The 22,574-nt window shown below is 53.5% G+C and overlaps 2 protein-coding genes across 15 annotated transcripts in view; one reads left to right on the forward strand and one right to left on the reverse strand.

Moving 5' to 3' along the window:
- The window catches only part of DNM2 (dynamin 2), a 95,462-nt gene extending 79,265 nt beyond the window's left edge, over positions 1-16,197 (forward strand). For 4 of the 13 annotated variants that reach the window (XM_053583245.1, XM_053583249.1, XM_053583251.1 and 1 more), the window contains 7 exons: positions 2,282-2,395; positions 8,287-8,396; positions 10,599-10,710; positions 11,220-11,384; positions 13,244-13,476; positions 14,011-14,262; positions 14,811-15,942. In XM_053583245.1, the coding sequence (XP_053439220.1) occupies positions 2,282-2,395; positions 8,287-8,396; positions 10,599-10,710; positions 11,220-11,384; positions 13,244-13,476; positions 14,011-14,262; positions 14,811-14,880 (1,056 nt within the window). In that variant the 3' untranslated portion in view covers positions 14,881-15,942. Of the gene's footprint in view, positions 1-2,281; positions 2,396-8,286; positions 8,397-10,598; positions 10,711-11,219; positions 11,385-13,243; positions 13,477-14,010; positions 14,263-14,810; positions 15,945-16,065 lie in introns of those variants that run through there. The other 9 variants (XM_053583252.1, XM_053583258.1, XM_053583247.1 and 6 more) reach the window with 5 other exon arrangements.
- A 7-nt stretch (positions 16,198-16,204) lies between these two features.
- On the reverse strand, positions 16,205-20,106 carry TMED1 (transmembrane p24 trafficking protein 1). 2 transcript variants are annotated; one of them, XM_053583318.1, is made up of 5 exons: positions 19,379-20,106; positions 18,637-18,734; positions 18,294-18,477; positions 17,123-17,159; positions 16,205-16,606 (listed from the first exon to the last, which is right to left on the reverse strand). In XM_053583318.1, exons 1-5 carry the CDS (start codon positions 19,556-19,558, stop codon positions 16,440-16,442), a joined length of 666 nt encoding a protein of 221 aa, XP_053439293.1. In that variant the 5' UTR covers positions 19,559-20,106; the 3' UTR covers positions 16,205-16,439. The 2 variants fall into 2 exon arrangements, with proteins under 2 accessions (XP_053439293.1, XP_053439292.1); XM_053583317.1 differs by having other exon boundaries at positions 16,464-17,159; positions 19,379-20,102.
- Positions 20,107-22,574: the final 2,468 nt, after the last annotated feature.

Consider the following 22,574-nt stretch of genomic DNA (forward strand, 5'->3'; position numbering starts at 1 on the left):
GGTCTCCCAGCCTTGGATTCCATCCCTGCCTGGGTGCCTCAGGCCAAGATCATCACCCTGGGAGAAAGCTGGCCCAGGTTGCCTGTGGTCCACCCCTGCTGTGCCCCTCCTGCCTGCTGCCCAAGCCACCCCGGAGCGCCTGCATGCCTGTCTCTGTGCACCCTGGCTCACTGGACCTGCTTGCCTCTTCTGTCTCTCCCACACCCTCTTCTAATTCCAGTCCCTTTGGGATGTGTTTTTTGGGCACTAACCTGGCTTTCTGATGAGGAGGCCCAGCCCCTCCCTTTTCTTTAGACTTGGTAGTATTTGTGTCTGCTACCCACAGCTTATTGCTCCCCAGGGTGGGATTTTGTCGCTGAATTCCCTTGGAGAATTCCCTGGGGGCTTATATCAGGCCTGACCAGTAGCCCCTGCTCCCAAGGCTCTGCTATGCCCTTCCTAGGGTGCCCCCCTTCTCCCCATAACCATGCATCCCAAAGCATAGCCAGCACTCACACCAGCTCTAACCAGTATAAACCTTGGGCAGAGGCAAGCAAGCCAGGACACAGAAGGGTTGTTGGGTAGATCTGTCTCCTTGTGGAACTGTGCTGGGCCCAAGCTTGGTGGTGGGGACCTCACTATGTAATGATTTCTCCTCTGGGAAAGCCCTAACAGCCTGTCCCCTGTTCTCCCTCCCCTGGTTGTCATTCAGTAACTGAACCAATGTTTGCTGAGCGTTCATTTTGTGCCCAGTCCTGTTCTAACACCAGGCAAGGCAACCCCCCAACCCTTCCACCCCAGTTGAATGACGGTGTTCCCAGAACACAGAGCCTTCAGTGCTAAAACCAGGATGTCCTGGGTGAGCTGGGAAGAGCCAATTACTCTGTTAGCCCCACAGGATGCCGTGACCTTTCCAGGGCTCTCCCATCTTCCCCCTCACCTGCCAGGCACCCCATGCGTAGGCAGATCAGAGGTTACTGCCTGCCCTAGACAGCTGCAGATCAGAGGTTACTGCCTGCCCCAGACAGCTGCAGGAGTCCCAAGAGCTGTCTCATCATCCTAGGGAGGGAGAATCTGTGCCCTTAGCCTTGACAAGGGGTGCCATGTATCATTTCATTTCCCTCAGCCTAGGCAGGGACTTCTACTTAGCACAGGGGCCCCTGGGAGTTTGTAGCCACCTGTGTCTTCATGGCTTCTTGTGGACTGGAGCCCACACCCAGCCACTGAGGAGAGGCAGGAGGCTGGAGGCAGGCTGGGGGGTGGCAAGGTGAGGACCCTCCAGAGGGCTATGCATTAGGATAGGCCCCAGACACCAAGGGCCTCATTGTTGGTGCTTCTATTCTGACAGCCCTTCCCAGCTGTTCCTGGCCACACTCTGCTCTTTGCAGCCTGGAGCCTGGCCCAATCTGTCCCTGCCTCGGCCCCAAGCCCTGCTTGTGTAACCATGTGCTTCCCAGTGCCCCAAGGTCCTCAGTCCAAAATGGGCTGACTGCGGCGTGGGGTGGGGTGCTGGCCTACTCATGCCTCCATGGCTCAGGACGTAGGGATTGTGGACCCTCAGTCTGCCTGTGCTGTCAGGTGAGCCCCCTGCACAGACCTGGCTTCTGCCCCCCACTTAGATGACAACTATGGCCACAGGAGCCCCATTCTTCCCAGCGCAGAGCCCTGAAGTGTCTGTCAATCAGACAACAGTGCCACCACCAGGCTGGGCAGCAGCTTGGGGCATTATCTCTAGCCCTGACAGTCCTTATGGAGTCCCTTAGAAGGTCCCCTGGGTGGGACTGTCCTCCACAACTGGTGAACTGGGCGCTCGTGAGCCAACAGCAGGGGCAGCAGTGGAGGCTACGCATGGTGAGGTTCTGCAGGACGGCATCCAAGAAGAGAGCAGGAAAGAACCACAGCGTGGGCGAGTCCTCCTGTCCTGTGTGGCAACGGCCAGCTTCAAGTGTGCCACATTCCCAAACACAAGCCCGAGACCCTTCTGAATCCAGTACACCAGGCTCCTTTTGCCTCCCGTGTTAACCAAATGCAGACAGCACAGGGGTTGTCAGGGCAACCTGGTTCCCCAGTGATCCCCAGGCCCAGGGAGGCGGTATCTGTCTGCCCACCCAGCCAGGCGGTGCCACATTGGTTTTCGGCGTGGGGAAAGGTAGCATTGGCTTTCCTGGCTTCAGGCTGGAGGTGTCTTTGCCCCTTTCCTGGCTTTCTGCCTTGCTGTGCAGCAAGGGTGCTGGCGGCTACACTGGGGGTTGGGCTGGGGCTATGGGGCATTGTCCCCTGCTAAGCCACACGCTCCCCCCAGGTGATCCGCAGGGGATGGTTGACCATCAACAACATCAGCCTAATGAAGGGCGGCTCCAAGGAGTACTGGTTTGTGCTGACGGCAGAGTCACTGTCCTGGTACAAGGATGAAGAGGTGAGTGGCCAGCGAGGGTAGAGCAATTAGGCGAGAGTGGGTGGGTGCTCATTCATTCACTCTGTTACTGTGCCATCGTGCCCCAGAGCTCATCACTGGGACTATTACCTGGGGCTGGATGGGAGCTCTGGTGTATCAGACATCTGACATTGTTTCCCAGTCCTTATGGGGTTGGGCCTGGTGGCAGGTGGGTGCACAGAGGAGAGAAGGGAGGTCACAAGTGAGGGAGCAACCCAAGGGTGGAAAGAGGCTGCAACCTCTAGCATGCACTAAGAGCTGTGCTTTCTCAAGGGTGCTGCCGTGGGTGGAGTATTCCATCCCCAGTATAAGGTTTTCATCACCTACAGGGCCCGCCTGGCGCTTCATCTCTCTGAGTCTGTTTTCCTATCTTTGAAGTGAGATGGATTTGGGTCCCTGCCCACTGCATGGTGCTTGTCCATAGCGAGTATCATGATGACAAGGAAGTCTAAGGCCTCTGGGAGCAGGGGCAGTAATCTCTCTGGGGGCTGTGTGTGTTGCTTTGTTAGTCGTGTGAGGGGCTCGCACACTACAAACTATGGGGCAGACTGGGAACACCACCAACCCCAGCATGGCCAAGCACTTCCACCCAGGCCCTTTGTCCCCGCCCCTGACCCACCATCCCCTCCTGATTGGCCCCTTACTTACTTAGGTCTCAGCATAACCACTGCTTAGCTATTTCTTAAGCATTAAGTCCTTTTCCCATTTTGAACCAGATCAGGTTGGCTTATGGGTGTCCCCAGCAATGGGTGCCGGTTTCTTTGATTTTCTTAGGTTGCCCTGGGAGAAGCCCACAGGCTATTATCAGCCAAGGCTGTGTTAAGTAGGCTATCTATTTGGGTCTGTCACTGAGATGCAGAGGTGGGTACTTATGCCAATGGAACTGTGTTTCTTGCTTGTGTCTTGGTAGCTTTCCCAGGCCCAGTCCTGTTTCCCCTGTTGCCACCTTTCAACACAGAGCTCCCCATATGGTCTAATGTGGCTGCCCTGTGCCTGTGACCACCTAGTGGTCTCTAGTGGCCCGGAGAAAGGATAGAAGTGCTGCTGAATATGGCAATTGTGAGCTCAGCTAACAATCCTTACTTTTCTGGGAGGGCAGTGGGAATTTATAATTTCTTGAGCACTAGAATTAGGGCTTGGCGTCTGGGATTTCACCAGGATCGTGGGCAGATGGCTGTTTTTTGTTTTTAGACAGAGTCTTACTTTGTCACCCTCGGTAGAGTGCTGTAGCATCATAGCTCACAGCAACCTCAAACTCTTGGGCTCAAGCAATTCTCCTGCCTTAGCCTCCCAAGTAGCTGGGACTGTAGGTGCCTGCTACAATGCCCGGCTATTTTTTTGTTGTTGTTTAATAGGCCCGGACTGGTTCGAACTCCAGCCCCAGAGCACGTGGCTGGTGCCCTAACCACTGAGCTACAGGTGCCCCTTTGGGCAGGTGGCTTTAACCGTTAGTGTTTCGTTGTCTCTCCACCTGTAAAGTCAAAACTGTAGCTGCACCATGCCCATCACTGTCTGGCTCACAGCTTATATGTCTGGTGGACTATTCTGATGGTCACCTCCACTTAGTCCTATGCTCTGCAGGAGGGAACCATCCCACACCGACCCTAGTGTATACTATGGAGGGACTAGAGCCTCAGAGAGATATGCTTTTGCCACAGACGACACTGAGGGTTGTGTGACCTTGAGTCTCAGTTGACCACTTTGCTGCTGCATTGGGTGCAAGGCTGGCCCGCTGGCCAGTACATATGATCTCTGGGATGGTATAGCCCTTAACCCAGGCCAAAGGCCTTAGTGGAGACACCAGGCTTTTCTGGTTACCCCTAGAGACATCCCACCTAGCTCTCTTTTTAGGGTCTTGGGGAAGTGCCCCTTACTGGGGGCTTACAGGCAGCCAACCTGACCCCAGGAGAGGAAGGCCTTAGCCCCAAGCATGCACCTCCCTGGGTTTAGTGCACAGACAGGTCAGCGGCCCCTACTAGCCCCAGGGGGGTACAGGGTAAGGATAGCCCCATGTCTCTGGAGCCCCTGTCATGTGATAGGCTCACTGGGTGGGGAACCCACTGAGGCACCCTTCTTCCCCTCCTCAGTAAATCCTCACACCACCCTGAGGATAGCACTGTTGTCAGACAGGTGGGAAGCCTCACAGAGTAGGTTAAGATCTCCCATGTCTGTGGTCACACACTCTGAGGACATTTCGGCCCTGAGCCCAGGCCTGACGTGGGAGGGCTTGCAGGGTACATGTGATCATCCTCCTCCACAGAGGACCAGAGGCTCTGCCCTGGAGAGGCCTGGAGAGTATCTTTCTGGGGTAGTAGGTTCTCCAGGGCTCTAGAATCCCAGTTTCAGTGAACCTTACAAGGGTTTGGTGTTGAGGGAGGGTCTGCAGCCACCTCCCCACCATAGGTTCCTCAAGGGACACACACATCCAGATCCTATGTCTCATGCCTCAAAATGGCTGGGGTCAGATGGCAACAGGAGTGGCACATTCGCCCTTCTTCCCCTCTTCCTGCCTTGCCTCCTGAAACCCAGTCTGTGCCATGGTGTCTTTGCAGTCAAGCAAGCTGAGGGTTGGTCTCCTGCCCTTTGGCTCTGGGTGAGGGAGCCTTCTGGAGTCCCCCGGGTGAGAGCCATAGAGAGGTTTTTGGGCCCCTGAGCCTGTGCCTAGCAGCCTGCACTTTGAGTCCAGTTTGCAGAGACCCTCTCTGTCAACTGAAACATGACCCTTGGCGTTTTCCACAGATGGGGGTTGAAAGCCTGAGTCCCCAGCCCTCCCTAGGGCCCCAAGCCAGAGTCAGGGATGCTGTGCACAGCAGTAATGAAAGCCTGGAGGCTCAGAACCAAGGGACACATATAGCATCTGGCCCCCCACTGCCCAAGTTGGGATCCCCACTGAGACCCTCAGCAACTCCTCCCCTATGGCTGCCACTCCCAAGGACAGGCCATCTACTTGAGAGATGCCTTGGTGAGAGGCAGGACATCAGTCTTGATTTTAAAAATGCAAAGGAGGACGCCTGTAGTCCCAGCTACTCGGGAGGCTGAGGCAAGAGAATCGCTTAAGCCCAGGAGTTGGAGGTTGCTGTGAGCTGTGTGAGGCCACGGCACTCTACCGAGGGCCAGAAAGTGAGACTCTGTCTCTACAAAAAAAAAAAAATGCATAGGAGGAGATAGTACAGCCATGGGCTAGGAATAAAGGAACAATTCCTCCACAGCCAGCCACAGGGCTCCCTCTTTTTTCCAGAGCCCGCCCTCCTATTCAGGCCCCCTTTGGAATCTTCAGTCCCCACCCCAGTGGGTGCTGGAAGATGATACTTGCCACCAGCTCTGCCCCATTCTGGGGATGGCAGAAAGTTGGAGGGTCCAAAGGGGCTGTCCTGGTGTGCTGTTCACCCGGCTTGGCCCAACCAATGTTCAGACTACTGTGCTCTCAGAGGCTCCTGCACAGGTGGTGTGCACAGTGGGCTGGCGCAGCTGACTGTCCCTGGTCCCCCAGATGGCCGCTGGGCCACTGTGTGTAGCTGCACCTCAGCGTTTCCCAGCAGGCGAGAAGGCCACTGGTCCGCGCAAGATAGTCCGCACCAACTCTTGTACTCTTCTGAGAGCAATACTGGGGCCTGCTTGCACTGGAGAAAGTTCTGGGTCTTCCGGAAATCCTAAAGAGAAGTAGGGGGCAGGAGGGAAGGTTTGGGTCTGTGGCCTCTGTGCACTGGAGATCTGTTTTTTGGTGGTTGCGGCAGGGAAGAGGGTGCACACGTGCTTGTGTGTGTGTGTTCTGTGCACATGTGTGAGTGTGTGTGCATGTTCGAGCTGGCGGCACTAGAAAGGCCACCCCTGCATTCCAGGCAGAATCGCTCTAAACACTTCCAGATGGGACATCTCACTAGAAGCTGAAATAGACTGTGACTCAGTTACTTGGCCTGGTTGACTGACTGGAAGATTCTGGCCTCACAACAGGATAGGGTCAGGGCAGCAAAGACCCATGTGCAAACTTCTAGGCTCTTCCTACAGAGCCCCCTATCAGGCCCCTTCTAAAGCCCTCAAAACTCTTCCCAGAGAGTTTGGGGGACCCAGACCCAGGAATACGGGACAGCCTGGCTTTGCTGCTATAGCCTCCTTTGGGCTGCCGGTTTGCACCAGGAGTGGGGGCAGGGTGCCTTCCCTCTGTGGCCCTCCAGCTGTCCTGCTTCTTCCTGACCCAGAATCTTGCAGGTGGCCCTTAGAGCAACCAGAAAGAGCAACAAAAGAAAACCCCTGGTGGCACCTGTGGCTCAGTGGGTGGAGCGCCAGCCCTATATACTGGGGGTGGCCCGTTCGAACCTGGCTCTGGCCAAACTGCAACAAAAAAATAGCTGGGCATTGTGGCAGGTACCTGTAGTCCCAGCTACTCCGGAGGCTGAGGCAAGAGAATTGCCTATGCCCAAGAGCTGGAGGTTTCTGTGAGCTGTGTGATGCCACGGCACTCTACTGAGGGCCATAAAAGTGAGACTGTATCTCTAAAAAAGGAAAGAAAGAAAAAGAAAACCCCTGGTTCACTGAACACAACTCTGCGGTCAGCACCATGCTCAGCAGTTCACATGTTGCCTTAGTCCACAGCTCACCTGTCTCAACTGAGGCCCAGATGGGGAAGTGACAAGGCCAAGGACACGTGGCTAGGCACAGGTAGAGTTGGCATCAACCTCAGCCATGCTGAGCTTCTGACACCCATGTGTGCCAAGCCTGCTACTTGCTTCCCTTCACATCACTGGAGCTACTACTGAACTTGGGAGGTAGCAGCCTTTCTGGGGGCCACCCACAGTGATGGGACATGTGAGAATTCTCCCAGAGATGACCAGGCAGTAAAGAAGGTCCCTCGGTGTGTTGGACTAGAGGAACCTGGCTTCTGAAGTCCTGCTGTCACTTCAGCCACCAGCTGTGTGGACCCAGGCAGCCAGTTTCCCTCCACAGATTGGAGGGCAGGGCAGAGTTCCATGAGCTGATGGCCAAACAGTGTTTGGCGTTGGTCACTGAGAGCTGCTGCTGTGGATCACATAGGCGTGGAGGTCGGGTCTGCTTAGCCTCTATGAGTGGGTGAGCACAGGGCTCTGCGTGCTGGCACCAGTTTCGTGTCTCCTCAGCCTGTGGGGCTGCCATCCTGGCCCTTGGTCAGTGTTTGCTAAATGAGACTACTCTTAGAAAGTAAGTGACATTTCTGTAGCATTGGGCCCAGGCAGTACTTTCCTAGCTCTGGAATTATCTGAGGTGGCCAGGGTTTAAATCCCAGCCCTGTCCCTGACTCTGCCTGTCCCTCTCTGTGCCTTAGTCTCCCTCTCTGTAAAATGGGATCTCGGTGCTCACTCAGTTCTTGGCTCTTGGGAAGATGTAAGCCATCTTGATGGTTCCATTTGCTCCCTGTGCCTAGGATTGGTTGGCTTCTCAGCACAGTCAAAGCTAACCGACTCACTTATCCCCCTATAAGTGTCAGAAGTGAAGCAAAGAGGGGAGTCTGTGCCCTCAGGGAGCTGTTGCATCAGTCCAGTGGCAGGCAGTGACCTAGGTCAATAAGTGCAAGACATGTGGTGTATTCTGCAAGGGAAGGAGGATGCAGGATGGCATCAAGGTGAAGCGTCCCCTCTGCACAAAAACCTGAGGAGGCCAGGAGGGAGCCATGTGGGCATAGGGGGGTCTAAGCAAAGCCTGCATGTATAGAGACCCTGGGGAAGGAGCCCACTTGGGATGCTTGGGGAGGGGGCGGGAGGCCAGCATGGCCAGGGCAGGTGAATAAATCTTTAACAATGACCAGCACAGGGAACATGAGGTGCTGGCTGTTGTTCTGGCCTACAACATCCTGAGATGTCACATAGACTGCCCAGAGTGACCCCTTCCTCTTCTACCCTCAGGAGAAGGAGAAGAAGTACATGCTGCCTCTGGACAACCTCAAGATCCGTGACGTGGAGAAGGGCTTCATGTCCAATAAGCATGTCTTCGCCATCTTTAACACGGAGCAGAGGTATAGGGGCCCCCATGGATGCAGGCACTGGACAGCATTCATTGAGCACTTGCTCTCAGTGGTCTCTGCTCTGGGGTCTCATGTTAAAGAGAGTTGGGTGAGAGATGGGAATGTGCCATGGTTGCTTCTGACGCTGGGGCAGAGGCGGCCATTCTGGGCAGAGATAGGTAGTGAGAGGGGTCTGAGGGAGGTGGGAGCCATGGAGTGTTCTGAGCAAAGGAGGGGTGGGACCTACTCATGTGCTTACACATGCCCTGTCATGGCTGTGCAGGGAATAAACGGGGTTGAGGGCAGCAGCCTGGTAACCTGGGCAGAGATGGGGACCGAGAGGGGGAAGAGGGAGGTGGGAGCCCTGGAGTGTTCTTAGCAGAGTGGGAGGCTGGGGCCTCTGGTGACTGTGCAGGGAATAGACAGTGAGGGTGTGAGCCTGGGAACCAGGGCAGAAGTAACTCCCTGGCCCAGGCAGGAGGTAATGGAAGGAGACCCCAGTGGGGCCAAGGATACAGTGGAAGGCAAGGTGAGTTCTAGGTAGCATTAGACAGAACTTATCAAATCTTCTGGCAGCTATGGTCATGAGAGAGAAAGGTGTTGGTGGTGACCCTGAGGACTGGGGTCTGAGCTCTTGCAGGGACTGAGTTGCTGCTACTATTGGCTGATCTGGGTAGGCATAGACAGGGTAGATCTCGGGACAGTTAGGAATTCAAATGGGGCTATGCCAAGGGAGAGGGGATGTCAAGGAGGGTCCTGAGAGGTATAGGAATCTGGTGTTAAGGAATAAGCTCTGGGCAGGATGTGAATTGAGTTGTCATCATGTGGATGGGTTTACTGTCATGACATCAGATGTAAGTCTCACGAGACTCTTGGAAAAATCTGTCTCGAGAAGCATTGGCTGGTTTGTTTGTTTTGTTTTGTTTTTGAGACAGAGTCTCAAGCTGTCACCCTGGGTAGCATGGCATCCATAGCTCACAGCAACCTCAAACTCTTGAGCTCAAGTGATCCTCTTGCCTCAGTTTTTCTACTTTTTAGTAGAGATGGGGTCTTGCTTTTGCTCATGCTGGTGTCAAACTCATGAGAGTGCTAGGATTATAGGTGTGACCCACCGCGCCCAACCCATTGGCTGGATATTTTAACACAGGCAAAAACACTGTTCCCACGAAGAGACCAGGTGGCAGGAGGGCCCCTCCCTAGACTCATGGCACTCATCCAGAAACCACCTGAGTCAGGGCTTAGCTGTCAGCAAAGGCCTGGTGGCACTATGTGACCAGCCAGCGGGCACTGCTTTCCTCCCTGCCAGCCCTAGGACTTATTTCCCTGCTGTCTGCCTGTACCTGACCATTCTAGCTAAGTTTCCTGTTTTGTGTAAGAAAAAGTTCTGTGCTCCTTTGTCCTGGGCTACAGCTCAGATACCCAGTTTGGCCACCAACTGGCCCCTAAAGCCTTTCTAGCCCTTCTAGGATTTTGCCTCTGGGCCAGACTGTACATGTATGTACATGTGTGCATTAGGTAAGCAGATGCCAGACAGTCATCCCACCTCCCTGGGCCCTGGGCCCCCTGTACAGTGGTACCAGATAACCTCCTTTAGGAGTAGTTTTAGGAAACTCAGAATAATAGTAGCAGAAACTAGATAGATGGTTGCTTACTTTTTTAATCGCAATCTAATCCAGTCTTTACCTGTATCCAGGAAAGGTGAGGCAACCCTATGGGTGTTAGAGCCCAGGATACCCATAGAGCTCAGAAGCCACCTGTGGCTTGGGGCTGCCTCATTGGACATTACAAGTAGAGATCATTTCCACCATCACAGAAAGTTCTGGTGGACAGTGCCACTCTAGGCTACTCTGAAAATACCTCAATTGGAGCTCCCTAGCAAGGGGTGGATGTCGTGGGACACATGTCCATCTCTGGGGGCTCGTTGGTAGCCTTTGGCCTCCTTCCCACTGAATGGTGGTCTACCAATATGCAAAGACCACAGATGCCACTGCATGCCATGGTTCTTTGAGCTTGGATCCTGTGCTCAGCCCCGTTTTGTGGGCTGTAGGGATAACTAAGAGAGACCCCGCTGTAGCACCTGGTGAAGGTGCTGATACACTCTGCCACCTTGGGTCATGAGTTACATGGGTTGAGTTGAAGTCCCTGATCCGTCTTCCTAGTGGTCAGCCAGGTGCACAGGCAAGGTAAAGTGTGCGCCCTTTCCTCCCACTGCAGGAATGTCTACAAGGACCTGCGGCAGATTGAGCTGGCCTGTGACTCCCAGGAGGATGTGGACAGCTGGAAGGCCTCATTCCTCCGAGCTGGGGTCTACCCCGAGAAGGACCAGGTGGGGAGCCACCCTTCCCAGCCAGCACACCTAGTGCTGAGCAAACCCCACCCGGGAGGGGAAGGCACGATAGCCCATAAGTCAGGTCACTTCCAGGCCGTATTTGCCCGGACTTGAGTGGGCAAAGGAAAAAGGGAAACAGTTTTTCTTCAGGGCCCAGAAAGTTCTTCATCTGAAGCCAAGGACAGGAAAACACATGGGTACTGGGATTGCATCTGCTTTGCTCTTTTTTCTCCTCTCATCCTTGAGATAGGGTGAACATGGGCATCCTTGGCCCCCAAACTAACAAGTTGTTCCTGTCTCTGGGTGAGAGGATCCAACCCAGGTTACGCCAGCGTCATCTCAGGTCTGGGTAGCTCTGCCCAGAGCCAGGCAGGGCCACATCATGCCAACAGGGCTGCGAGGAGCCAGGCTTAAAGCGTCAGATGTTGGTGGGACAGGGAAGGCAGTTCCCAGACTGCCTCAGGCTGCAGTCACCTCTTACCACCACCCCTCCCTCCCACTTACAGGCAGAAAATGAGGACGGGGCCCAGGAGAATACCTTCTCCATGGACCCACAGCTAGAGCGGCAGGTGGAGACCATCCGCAACCTGGTGGACTCATATGTGGCCATCATCAACAAGTCCATCCGCGACCTCATGCCAAAGACCATCATGCACCTCATGATCAACAATGTGAGTGTGACACCAAACATCAAAAAGAGCCACCACCTTGGTTTTTTTTTTTTTTGGAGATAGAGTCTCACTTTGTTGCCCTTGGTAATTTAATGTTAAATTTAAAATGTAGCTAGGCACGGTATCAAAAAAGAAAAGGATTAATTAATTAAATGCCTATATATGCTTATACACAGCAACTTTACTTTTAGAAATCATATTGGTGGCCTAGGTGGTGACTCCTGTCTTTTCCTGGGAACTGCTTATTCCCTCCTTCCAGTGGGGAGGAGGCCAAAGGCTCCCACAGATACACTTGCCCACATGCAAAATGAACTTGTACATGGCTACTCTTTCAGCAATGTTCTATAATGACCAAAGATTGGAAATAACTATCCATTTAATAGGTATTCATTGAATAGCTCATTATTTGAAAAAGAAGCGAGGAAACTTTTCAGGTCTAGAACATCCATTATTAAGTAGAAAAGATATGGAGCATAACAGAATATGTACGAAAAAGGGGAAGGGAAATATATATGTACAGAAATCTCTAGAACAGTGTTTCTCAATCTTCCTAATGCCGCAATGTATTCATTGTTAAAAAGGGGTCACTACCCAAAGGTTGAGAACAGCTGCTCTAGACGTTTGTACAAGAACCTGGTGAGAGGCTCTGCACCTGTGGCTCAAGCAGCTAAGGTGCCAGCCACATACACCTGAGCTGGTGGGTTCAAATCCAGCCCAGGCCCGCCAAACAACAATAATGGCTGCAACCAAAAAATAGCCGGGCATTGTGGCAGGCACCTGTAATCCCAGCTACCTGGGAGGCAGAGGCCGGAGAACTGCTTGAGCCTAGGAGTTCGAGGTTGCTGTGAGCTGTGATGCCATAGCTTTCTACCCAGGGTAACAGCTAGAGGCTCTGTCTCAAAAAAAAAAAAAAAAAAACCTGGTGAGAGCAGGTGCTTCCCAGGACAGGACCTTGGGGCTTGAGAAGTCAGACCAGAAAAAGTGGTTCTCACTGTACCCTTTTATACCTATAGATTATAATTTTATTTTCCCTTTTGCTATTTTCTAAAAGTTAAATGTTTTGTTTTTGTTTCTTGAGACAGTCTCACTTTGTTGCTCTGGATAGAGTACCATGGCATCATCACAACTCACAGCAACCTCAAATTCTGGGGCTCAAGCAATCCTCTTACCTCAGTCTCCTGAGTAGCTGAGAGTACAGGTACCCACCATAATGCCTGGCTAATTTTTCTTACTTTTAGTAGAAACAGGATCTCACTCTTGCTTAGTGTGCTCTTGAACTCCTGCCCTTAAGCAATCCAGAATGCTAGGATTGCAGGCATGAGCCACTATGCCCAGCCAAAAGTTAAGTTTTTGAATAGCAAGTACACTCACATGGTTCACAATTCAAAATGCATCAAGTATATTCATCTTCAGGCGAGGCGAGGTGGCTCACACCTGTAATCCTAGCACTCCAGGAGGCTGTGGCAAGTGGATTGCCCTGAGCTCACAAGTTCGAGACCAGCCTGAGGAAAAGTGAGACCCTATCTCTACTAAAAATAGAGAAACTGAGGCAAAAGGATCTCTTGAGCCCAAGAATTGGAGGTTGCTGTTAGCTTTGATGCCACGGCACTCTACCCAGGGTGACAGCTTGAGACTCTATCTCAAACAAATAAATAAACCATCTCCCAGGGCTTTGGGAGACCCCTGGGTGGATAGTTCTCCTGTACAGTGTGCCTATTATGGGCTCTAAGGTATCATAAAATACAAGGAGGCCTTGCCATGTGTGCTGGATGCTTTTCCAGCCAGTGGCAATGATCTGTCAAGTTCTTGGTTGGTATAGTGGGAAGAAGGCCTCACCTCTTCAACCCTTACCCCCCCAGACAAAAGCCTTTATTCACCATGAGCTGCTAGCCTACCTATACTCCTCGGCAGACCAGAGCAGCCTCATGGAGGAATCCGCCGACCAGGCCCAGCGGCGGGATGAGATGCTGCGCATGTACCATGCGCTCAAGGAGGCCCTCAACATCATCGGAGACATCAGCACCAGCACCGTGTCTACACCTGTGCCCCCGCCCGTTGATGACACCTGGCTGCAGAGTGCCAGCAGCCACAGGTCTGGGAGGCACAGTCTCGAGACTACCTCAGAAGCTGCTGCCTATGTGTTCCCAACTCCCTCCACATGTCGGTCAGAGTCCTAGCAGGAAACAAGGCACCACCCAAGGGTAGACAGGGTGAAAGAGCCCACGTCCGGCTGGCACAGTACCTGGGCTGGCCCCAGCTGGAATTGCTGCCCAGCTGAGGCCTGACAAGGCCAGAGATGGCAGCAGGTGCCTGTTGGAGCTAGAGCTCTAGGAGAAGAAACCACACAACCATATCCCTAACTCTCTGCTCAGGGTGCTGTCCCCTGAGACCTCAGGAAGGCATGGAGTTCCCTAAGGAGAGGGAATAGCAGATGCCAGGCCAGGAGGCAGCCTATGTTCCTAGGCAGAGGCTTGCAAGCCCTGCAGCCCCCTGGAAGCAATGAGGCTTTATTTGGAAGAGAGACCAAGGCACAGATTGGGGGTGGGAGGATCCCACTGGACTGTACTCCCCACTGGCATAGCCAGGCACCAGCCCTCAGCAACTCATGCCCTTTTTCCCTCCACAGCCCCACTCCACAGCGCCGGCCTGTGTCCAGCATACACCCCCCGGGACGGCCCCCAGCTGTCCGGGGCCCCACACCAGGGCCCCCTCTGATTCCTGTGCCTGTCGGGGCAACAGCCTCCTTTTCAGCGCCCCCCATCCCATCCCGGCCTGGGCCCCAGAGTGTGTTTGCCAACAACGATCCCTTCTCAGCCCCACCTCAGATCCCATCTCGGCCAGTACGGATCCCCCCCGGCATCCCCCCCGGAGTGCCCAGGTAAGGCCAAATCCTTGCTGCCTCCACCTGGGGTCTCTCTTCCAACTGGACACCTTCCCAATGGGTGCCAGCAGGAGATAAGAGGCACCATCCTCATCCCCATTTTGCTAGTGGGGAAACCAAGGCCCAGAAAGGCCACGTTGCTTGCCCAAAGCCACAGAGTGGTAGAGTACGTGTGGTTCCAGGGCGTGGCCCCTGCCTACATGGGTGGATCATAACACCACTGGGGACCCCTCATGCTGCGGACCTCCCCCACTATCTGCCCTTTTCTCCTTCCTGCCCCTCCCCTCCTCAACCTACCCTCCAAGCCAGCTCTATTCCCCCCAATTCTGTGGGGAAAGCTGAGTCCAGGGAGGATAGGGGACTGCCCAGTGTCATATGGCAGGCAAGTGACTTTGGGCAAACTCCTTCCCAACACCTGGTGGCCTACAAAGCAACCAGCACTGTGAGCACCGTGGGGCGGGGGTAGGGAGCCCTTTCCTTACCTGGCAATCTGCTTGTGGCCTCACTACCATCTTCCCTCCCATCTGTCTCTATTCTTTTTGCAGCAGAAGACCCCCTGCTGCACCCAGCCGGCCTACCATTATCCGCCCAGCCGAGCCATCCCTGCTCGACTAGGCCACACAGGGGGTGCATCCTGGGGGCCTTGTGCACCCATGGTGCAGGAGCTTCAGTGGCCTGAGCCCCTCTGCTGCCCCTAGACCAGGACCAGGCCCCCTGTGGGCAACCCCTACTTCTCCCCTAAACCTGGCTCTGTCCCCAGCTGGATACCACTTTAAGAGAAGGAACCCTGGTGACCCTGGTGGGGGGCATGGAAGTGTTGCACTTTGGGGGATGAGGTCTCAGGGTTGCAGAGGGGGTACCTGCACCCAGGTACCTCCGTGAGTTGAGTCTAGGCTTGGGTGGAGTGAACTCTGCCAGGGCCTCCTCTGGCCAGGAAAGCCCATGCAGATCAGGCCTTCTGGAAGCCAGGGCACCAAGGGTGATTTTATCCCCAAGTGCTCGGTGGGGCCCACGTCTCACCAGTGGGAGCTCCAGTGGGAGCTCCGCAGGAATGCACTGGTCCCAGGGGGTTAGTACTCCCCACCTACCCACATACTCACCAGGCCCAAGTTGTACATATCCTTCCTTGGCCATATTAACCACACAGTCTGAGTCCAGCCAGCCTTGGGCTGCCAGAGGTGCCTTCACCATGCCCAAAACAACCAACTCGGGCCAGCCTCACTGTCTGCTCTCAGCTCTCTTCCTGAGTCTCCTAGGGTGGCTTGGGTTAGGGGTGTGTGGATGGGTGGGGGGCTTTGGGGACCTCCAGCCCTCCCCACTGGGTGGGTTCTAGGTACCTCTCTGAGCAGATCTCGCTCGTTCCTCGCTCGATTTGACCACTGTAAGTGCCTGTACTCTGTATCCTATTAATAAACTAAAATAAAGAGAAGAAACTTCTGGTGGCTATTGTGTGGGCCTTTTGTGTTGGTGTTCAGGATGAGCACGTGGACACCTGCCTTCCTCAGCAAGCCTCCCACAAAGACCCTCATGGGCCTCTCACGCCTTCTTTTGGGCTCTCCTCTGCTGTTAAGGGCAGGTGTCACTTCTGCTGCAGGAAACCTTGTGGCAGAGGGGACCACTTTTCCTAAACACCTCATAACTGAGGGCAGATGTTCCCCACACCCCCACCAAACCCACACAAGCACAATGCTGCAGACATGCAGGGGGACCCCTTCTCCTGCCCTCTTAGGAGTCCCAGGCCTTGAGGCCCTGCTGGGTACACAGTTAAACTTTCCTCTCTGGTTTTTCTCTTGTGCCCAGGCGACCACCTCCATCAGCTCCCGCACGACCTTTCTTCTGAACTTCGTGGGAGTCCCCCTGCTGCCCACCTGGCTGCCCCTGTGGTGTGGGCAGGTCTGTCTTAGCTGGTATCCCCCAAACCCCATTCACCAGGCTCTGATTTTCTGTCCATAATTTATTGACTCTCATGTCCAAGCCAGTCAGCCCTTTGTTCCTTGAGGCTCCTGGTTGGGCTTTGGCTAGGCCATCCCTTAACCCTGTCTGGGACCCCTACAGGAAGAAGGGGACGAGCAGGGAGGTCTTACAAGCCCCCCTCCTAGAGTTTTGTCACTAGAACTCACATGCAGCTGCCCCACCCCCAACCCCTGCCATGGGCTGAGGGACCAGGCCCCTTCTTATTGAATAAAGCAACTATCCTGGCAACAACTCTGCAGTTGTGTTTCCTTCCCAGCCCCTAGAACAAGCAGGCCCTTCCCACCATGATCCAGTATAGGGGACCAGACAGCGAAGGCCAGGATTTGCTTCCCAAGCCTTATCCCACACAGGGCAGTGCTGACACAGGCTAAAAGACTTGAGTTAAGGCACATTTACAATAGGCGATGCCAGAAAATCCAATGGTCACATTGCAATGCTGCAGTGGCACCACCCCCACCCCCAGCATGATTTCCAGGGGAGTAGATACAGCTGCTGAGCCACCCCACCCAGCAGACAGAAGCCAGCAAGCTACTGGTGTCTCTTGCCTGCCCAGGGAGGAGATGCATGGGGCATCGTTTCAGGCCCTGACTGCACAGCCTTCCCTTGCAGGAAGCTAAGTTGGAGAAGCATCCTCCCCGAAGTTGTACACACCCAGGCCCTGCTGTCCCTCCTGTTTCTCATACTTCCTTCCAGGGCAGGGGCTACGTGGGCACAGGGCGCTTGTCCTGGAAGAAGCGCTTGACCGTGCAGACCTGCAGCACAGCCACCAGCAGTAGGACAGCCATGTTGATGGCTGACCAAAAGTTGACTCGTTCTAGGTTACCCTCCTGCAGGTTGCGGTCACGTGCCTCAAAGGCCCGCAGCAGTGTCAGCATTTGGATACTGCGCTCCAGCCTGCTCCTCATGGTCTCGATGGACTCCTGCAGGACAAAGGAGCAGGGTCAGACTTCTGCCCATCACAAAACAGAAATGAATAACACCTGGGAAGAAAAGGGTGCAACCCACCACACTGCCTAAATCCTAATCCTTATTCTTCCACTATGGCTGTGTGACCATGAATTAATTAAGCTCTCTAGGCCTAGGTTTTGATTTCTATAAACCTCAAGAGTTGATGTGAAAAGTGAATGTCTAGGGTGGCACCTGTGGCTCAGTTGGTAAGGCACCGGCCCCATATACCGAGGGTGGTGGGTTCAAACCCGGCCCGGCTGAACTGCAACCAAAAAATAGCTGGGCATTCTGGCGGGCGCCTGTAGTCCCAGCTACTTGGGAGGCTGAGGCAAGAGAATCGCTTAAGCCCAGGAGTTGGAGGTTGCTGTGAGCTGTGTGATGCCATGGCACTCTACCGAGGGCCATAAAGTGAGACTCTGTCTCTAAAAAAAAAAAAGAAAAGTGAATGTCTAAACAAATGTACAGAACATGTTTACTTGTCATTAGGAGCATAGTTGAGGAAGCCATTACAGCCTGGATTTCAATACTGTTCTGCCTTGGGTTACTTAGCTATCCTGTGCCTTGGTTTTCCCCAACTATAAAACGGGGGTAATTAGAGCAAAGGAGATACTTCATGAGGTGGCTATGGAGATTTATGTGAGTATACGTTATTTAACCCTTTAAAACAGGGATTACACCTAATAAGCTTTTTTTTTTTTTTTTAGAGACAGAGTTTTATTTTGCCGCCCTCGGTAGAGTGCTGTGGCATCACAGTTCACAGCAACCTCCAGCTCTTGGGCTTAGGCAATTCTCTTGCCTCAGCCTCCCAAGTAGCTGGGACTACAGGTGCCTGCCACAACACCCAGCTATTTTTTGTTGCAGTTTGGCCAAGACTAGGTTTGAACCCGCCACCCTTGGTATATGGGGCCAGCATCATACTCACTGAACCACAGGCACTGCCCAAAATAAGCTATTTTTTTAATGGAGTTACCGTTGTTATAATTCAGCTGGGGCACTACGGTGTAGGGGAGGTTGGGTCAGGCCAAAGGGGGAACTCCAGCTGAAGAGAGGGCAAGAGCACCCTGTTGCTCAATGCCAGAGAACCTCAAGGAGTGGCCTAGGTGCACCTTAATGTCCTCCATTTTGACATCCAGCATCTCCTCTGGCTCCACGGCCTCTGCCCAGCCCTCGACCTCCTCATCATCTTGCAAACTGTCAAAGATGAGCTCGAAGAACACTAGCTTCTCAGAGATGGTGCTGAAGGAGTTGTCAAAACAAAGCTTGTAGTCTCCTGCCTCTGTGGGCTCCACCCTAGGCAGACAGACACACATTACACACGCGCAGTCATGACACACAGTGAGACATGGCCGGCCAGCCGGACTCTGTAGGGCAGGCAGGGCAGTAACCTGAGGCTGCAGGGGAGGGGCAGGGCAGTAACTGAACCCAGGCAGGCACCAGGGCATAACTCACGTGTGCATCCCATCAGCCTTGCGGGAATCGCTGACCAACAGCACACCTTGAGGGCTCTCCAGTGTGAAATCCACGTCCAGCCCAGCACCTCCAATCACCTGAGGAGCAGGTAAGAAGGGGTAGAAAGGGTTAGTGGTAGCCCAAGGGCGCCTGCCCAGGAGAACCGGGACTGGACCAACCACACACCCAAGCCGGCCACCAAGAACCTACTTAGGCGCAGACACATCTCCAACCTGAACGCTTCCCCACCAGTTCCTCTGGCTGCAACCCGTGCCTTGCTGCCGTCATTGATACAGCAGATTCTGTGTCAGTACTTGCACCTGGTCACGCCATCATCAGAAATCCTTGATTGGCGTGTAATTGAACACGCCCCTTCACTTAACCCATTCCGTAAAACGATAGAGCCCGGTTCTCTCCTTAGCCTAATCCCTGAGAAACAGTCGCATCAGCCACGCTTTAATAGCCTACCCATCAGCATACTGGCCACGCCTACCAGTGAGACTCAGTTGTTCTGAAGAGCTCCCTTTACTTCCCATTGGCCCCGCCCCTCCCGCTATCCCTCGCCCCGCCTCCTTTATTACTCCTCCGCGCGTCCCCGCCCCTCCCTGAAATCTTCCTAGCTCCGCCCCCGGACTCCCACCGTACAGGCTCCTCCCCTTTACCTCTGAGACAAGCCTCGCCTAGGCTGCTTGGCCACGCCCCCACCCTGACTCATCTAGCTCTGCAACCTGGGACCCTTTACCTGGTACTCAGTCTCAAGGCTTGCATTGGCCGGCGCAGACTGGTAAAAACACTGCTTCCTCCCCGCAGGCAACAGGAACGTGAACTCGCCATCCTGGATCGGCGGGGGTCCGGCCCCCGCCACACCCACTGGAAATAGTAATAGCCACAGTGCGACGGCTAGGCACGCGGCGGCCGCCATCACCCGAATTACCCTTGGTCTGCTAACGGGTTGCGGCTCCTTTAAGGGCTAGCTCTGCCGCCCTTTGCTACTCGTTGGAGCTGATTGGCAGCCTCTTCTGTCCATAGCAGACATATGAATGAAGGACCTCCCCCACCGAGGGGCAAGCTGCCCGAATGAATGCCCAATGCAACCGAAACAACCGCTTAGAGACTTTTTTTTAAAAACCTTCAGCTCTAGTTTCAACTGCTAGTGGGAAAAAGTGACAAAAATAAGTGCCATAGTGATGCATCTTTCTTTTTTCTTTTTTTTGTAGAGACAGAGTCTCACTTTATGGCCCTCTGTAGAGTGCCGTGGCCTCACACAGCTCACAGCAACCTCCAACTCCTGGGCTTAAGCGATTCTCTTGCCTCAGCCTCCTGAGTAGCTGGGACTACAGGCGCCAGCCACAACGCCCGGCTATTTTTTGGTTGCAGTTTAGCCGGGGCCGGGTTTGAACCCGCCACCCTCGGTATATAGGGCGGGCGCCTTACCGACTGAGCCACAGGCGCCGCCCGGTGATGCATCTTTCTAGGCAAAAGCTAAGACAACTAAGGTGGAGGCGGCTGGGTCCTTCCAAGGCACGGCCCCGAAGTTTTCCCACAGTGCTCTGCGCGCGACGTGTGACAGGCAGTCCTAGCTCTGAGGGGCGGTCCCAAAATAGCGGCTGATCTTGGCCCTGCCCTCCACCCGTAGGGCTTGCCTAAAAAGTACTTCAGCTGGTGCGAGGCAGAGATACTTTGGGTAGCGTGATGTAGCTGAGTTGTGAGTGTGGCCTCAGATTCGATGTTCGACCTCTCATTTCCTTTCCGCCTTAGAACCATCACTTTTCACTTTCCTCGGGTGTACGTTGTGGGTGACGGAACGACCACCCTATAGGGCGGCAGTGAGAATTGAGATGAAGCCGGATTCATATCGAGAGCTCGGCTTTCCTCGTTTAGAGTCGGTAGAGGGACATCGCTCCCCACCCCCCCCCCGCCCCGCATCCCAAAGATCTCAAACTAGAGGGCCGGCAGGTAAATAGTGTCATTAAAGTGGCATCGGTTGAAGAAAAAACACAGCCCAGGTGAGAAAAGTTTGATGAGAGTGTGAACCTGGGAGCCAGGTTGCCTAGTTCATTTTTATTTTATTTTCTTTATTTAGGAAACAGAGTCTCACTTTGTCCTCCTCAGTAAAGTGCTGTGGCGTCACAGCTCACAGCAACTTCCAGCTCTTGGGCGTAGGCGATTCTCTTGCCTCAGCCTCCTGAGTAACTGGAACTACAGGCGCCCGCCACAATGCCTGGCTATTTTTTTGTTGCAGTTTGGCTGGGGCCGGGATCAAACTCACCACCCTTGGTATATGGGGCGGGTGTCCTACTCACTGAGCCATAGGCGCCGCCCCAGGTTTCCTAGTTCAAACCCTACCCCAGTCTTTGAAGTAGTCGCCCTTCTGAGCTTCCTTTTCCTTATCCACAAAGTGAGATCATAACAGGGCCGACCTCACTGTCCTGTTGTGGGAACTAAGTGAGATAATGCTTATTTGAGTGCTTACCTCAACATCGCAGTGCTTGACACACAGCAGCATTCACTAAATAGTAATTTGTTGCTTGGTTCCTAATTCATTCCCCATCATTGGGCAGTCTGTCACTTAACCTATTCCCTCAGTCTGGTTTACAGGATGTGGAGGTGACCTTCCTCTGGGAAGCAGACACATAAGCAAAGAAGTCATTGGACATATGGACTCTATTTAGTGATCCCATCTTTTAAAAATGTCTAGTCTTCAAACAGACCCCCCGTACGTTGGAGGGCGTGATAATTATTCTTCATGTAGAGCTGGTGATTGTCACCTCTTTCCTGCATTGGGAGAACATGGTGCACCTTTGTAATGTTGGTTTGGTATTCCTTTTCATGCCAAGGTTTTCTGCCATTAGACTGATTGCTTGGATATTTTGAAGTAGTAGTGGAGCATGGGTAATTTTCTTTGTTTGCTAATGGATTTTTGTGTGTGTAGAGACAGTCTCACTTTATCACCCGCGGTAGAGTGCTGTGGCATTATAGCTCACAGCAACCTCAAACTCCTGGGCTCAAGCGATTCTCTTGCCTCAGCCTCCCTAGGAGCTGGGGCTACAGGGACCTACCACAATGCCTAGCTATGTTTTTTTTTTTTTTGAGCCAGAGCCTCAAGCTGTTGCCCTGGGTAGAGTGCTGTGGCATCGCAGCTCACAGCAACCTCCAACTCCTGGGCTCAAGCGATTCTTCTGCCTCCACCTCCCAAGTAGCTGGGACTACAGGTGCCTGCCATAACGCCTGGCTTTTTTTTTTTTTTTGGTTGCAGCCATCGTTGTTTGGCGGGCCGGGCTGGATTCCAACCCGCCAGCTTAGGTGTATGTGGCTGGCGCCTTAGCCACTTGAGCCACAGGCGCTGAGTCGGTAATTCTGTTTAACTTTTTAAGGAACTTCCAAAGTGTTTTTCCCTGTTATTTTCCATTTCCTTCAGCCATTTATGAGGATTCTAGTTTCTTCACATACTCACCAATACTTGTGACTTTCTGTTTCATTTTTATTATCCTAATAGGTGTCCAATGGTATCTTTCTGTGGTTTTCATTTGCATTACCCTACTTACTGATGATGTTGACTACCTTTACATGTGCTTATTGGTCATTTGTATGTCATATTTGCAGAAATATCTGTTCAAGTCTTTTTCCCATTTAAAAATTGGTTTATCGGGCGGCACCTGTGGCTCAGTCGGTAGGGCGCCGGCCCCACATACCGAGGGTGATGGGTTCAAACCCGGGCCCGGCCAAACTGCAACCATAAAATAGCTGGCGTTGTGGCGGGCGCCTGTAGTCCCAGCTACTCAGGAGGCTGAGGCAAGAGAATCGCTTAGGCCCAGGAGTTGGAGGTTGCTGTGAACTGTGTGAGGCCACGGCACTCTACCAAGGGCCATAAAGTGAGACTCTGTCTCTACAAAAAAAAAAACAAAAAATTGGTTTATCTTGGGCGGCGCCTGTGGCTC

The sequence above is a fragment of the Nycticebus coucang genome, chromosome 3, assembly GCF_027406575.1.
Source record: "Nycticebus coucang isolate mNycCou1 chromosome 3, mNycCou1.pri, whole genome shotgun sequence".
Classification (NCBI taxonomy): Eukaryota; Metazoa; Chordata; class Mammalia; order Primates; family Lorisidae; genus Nycticebus; species Nycticebus coucang.

Excerpts from the sequence above, each read along its gene's own strand:
- TMED1 (XM_053583317.1), bottom strand. The coding sequence starts at position 19,558 with ATGGCGGCCGCCGCGTGCCTAGCCGTCGCACTGTGGCTATTACTATTT. Across the intron at positions 18,735-19,378 it reads GCCTTGAGACTGAGTACCAG|GTGATTGGAGGTGCTGGGCT; the intron begins GTAAAGGGTCCC and ends CCTGCTCCTCAG. Across the intron at positions 18,478-18,636 it reads AAGGCTGATGGGATGCACAC|GGTGGAGCCCACAGAGGCAG; the intron begins GTGAGTTATGCC and ends CTGTCTGCCTAG.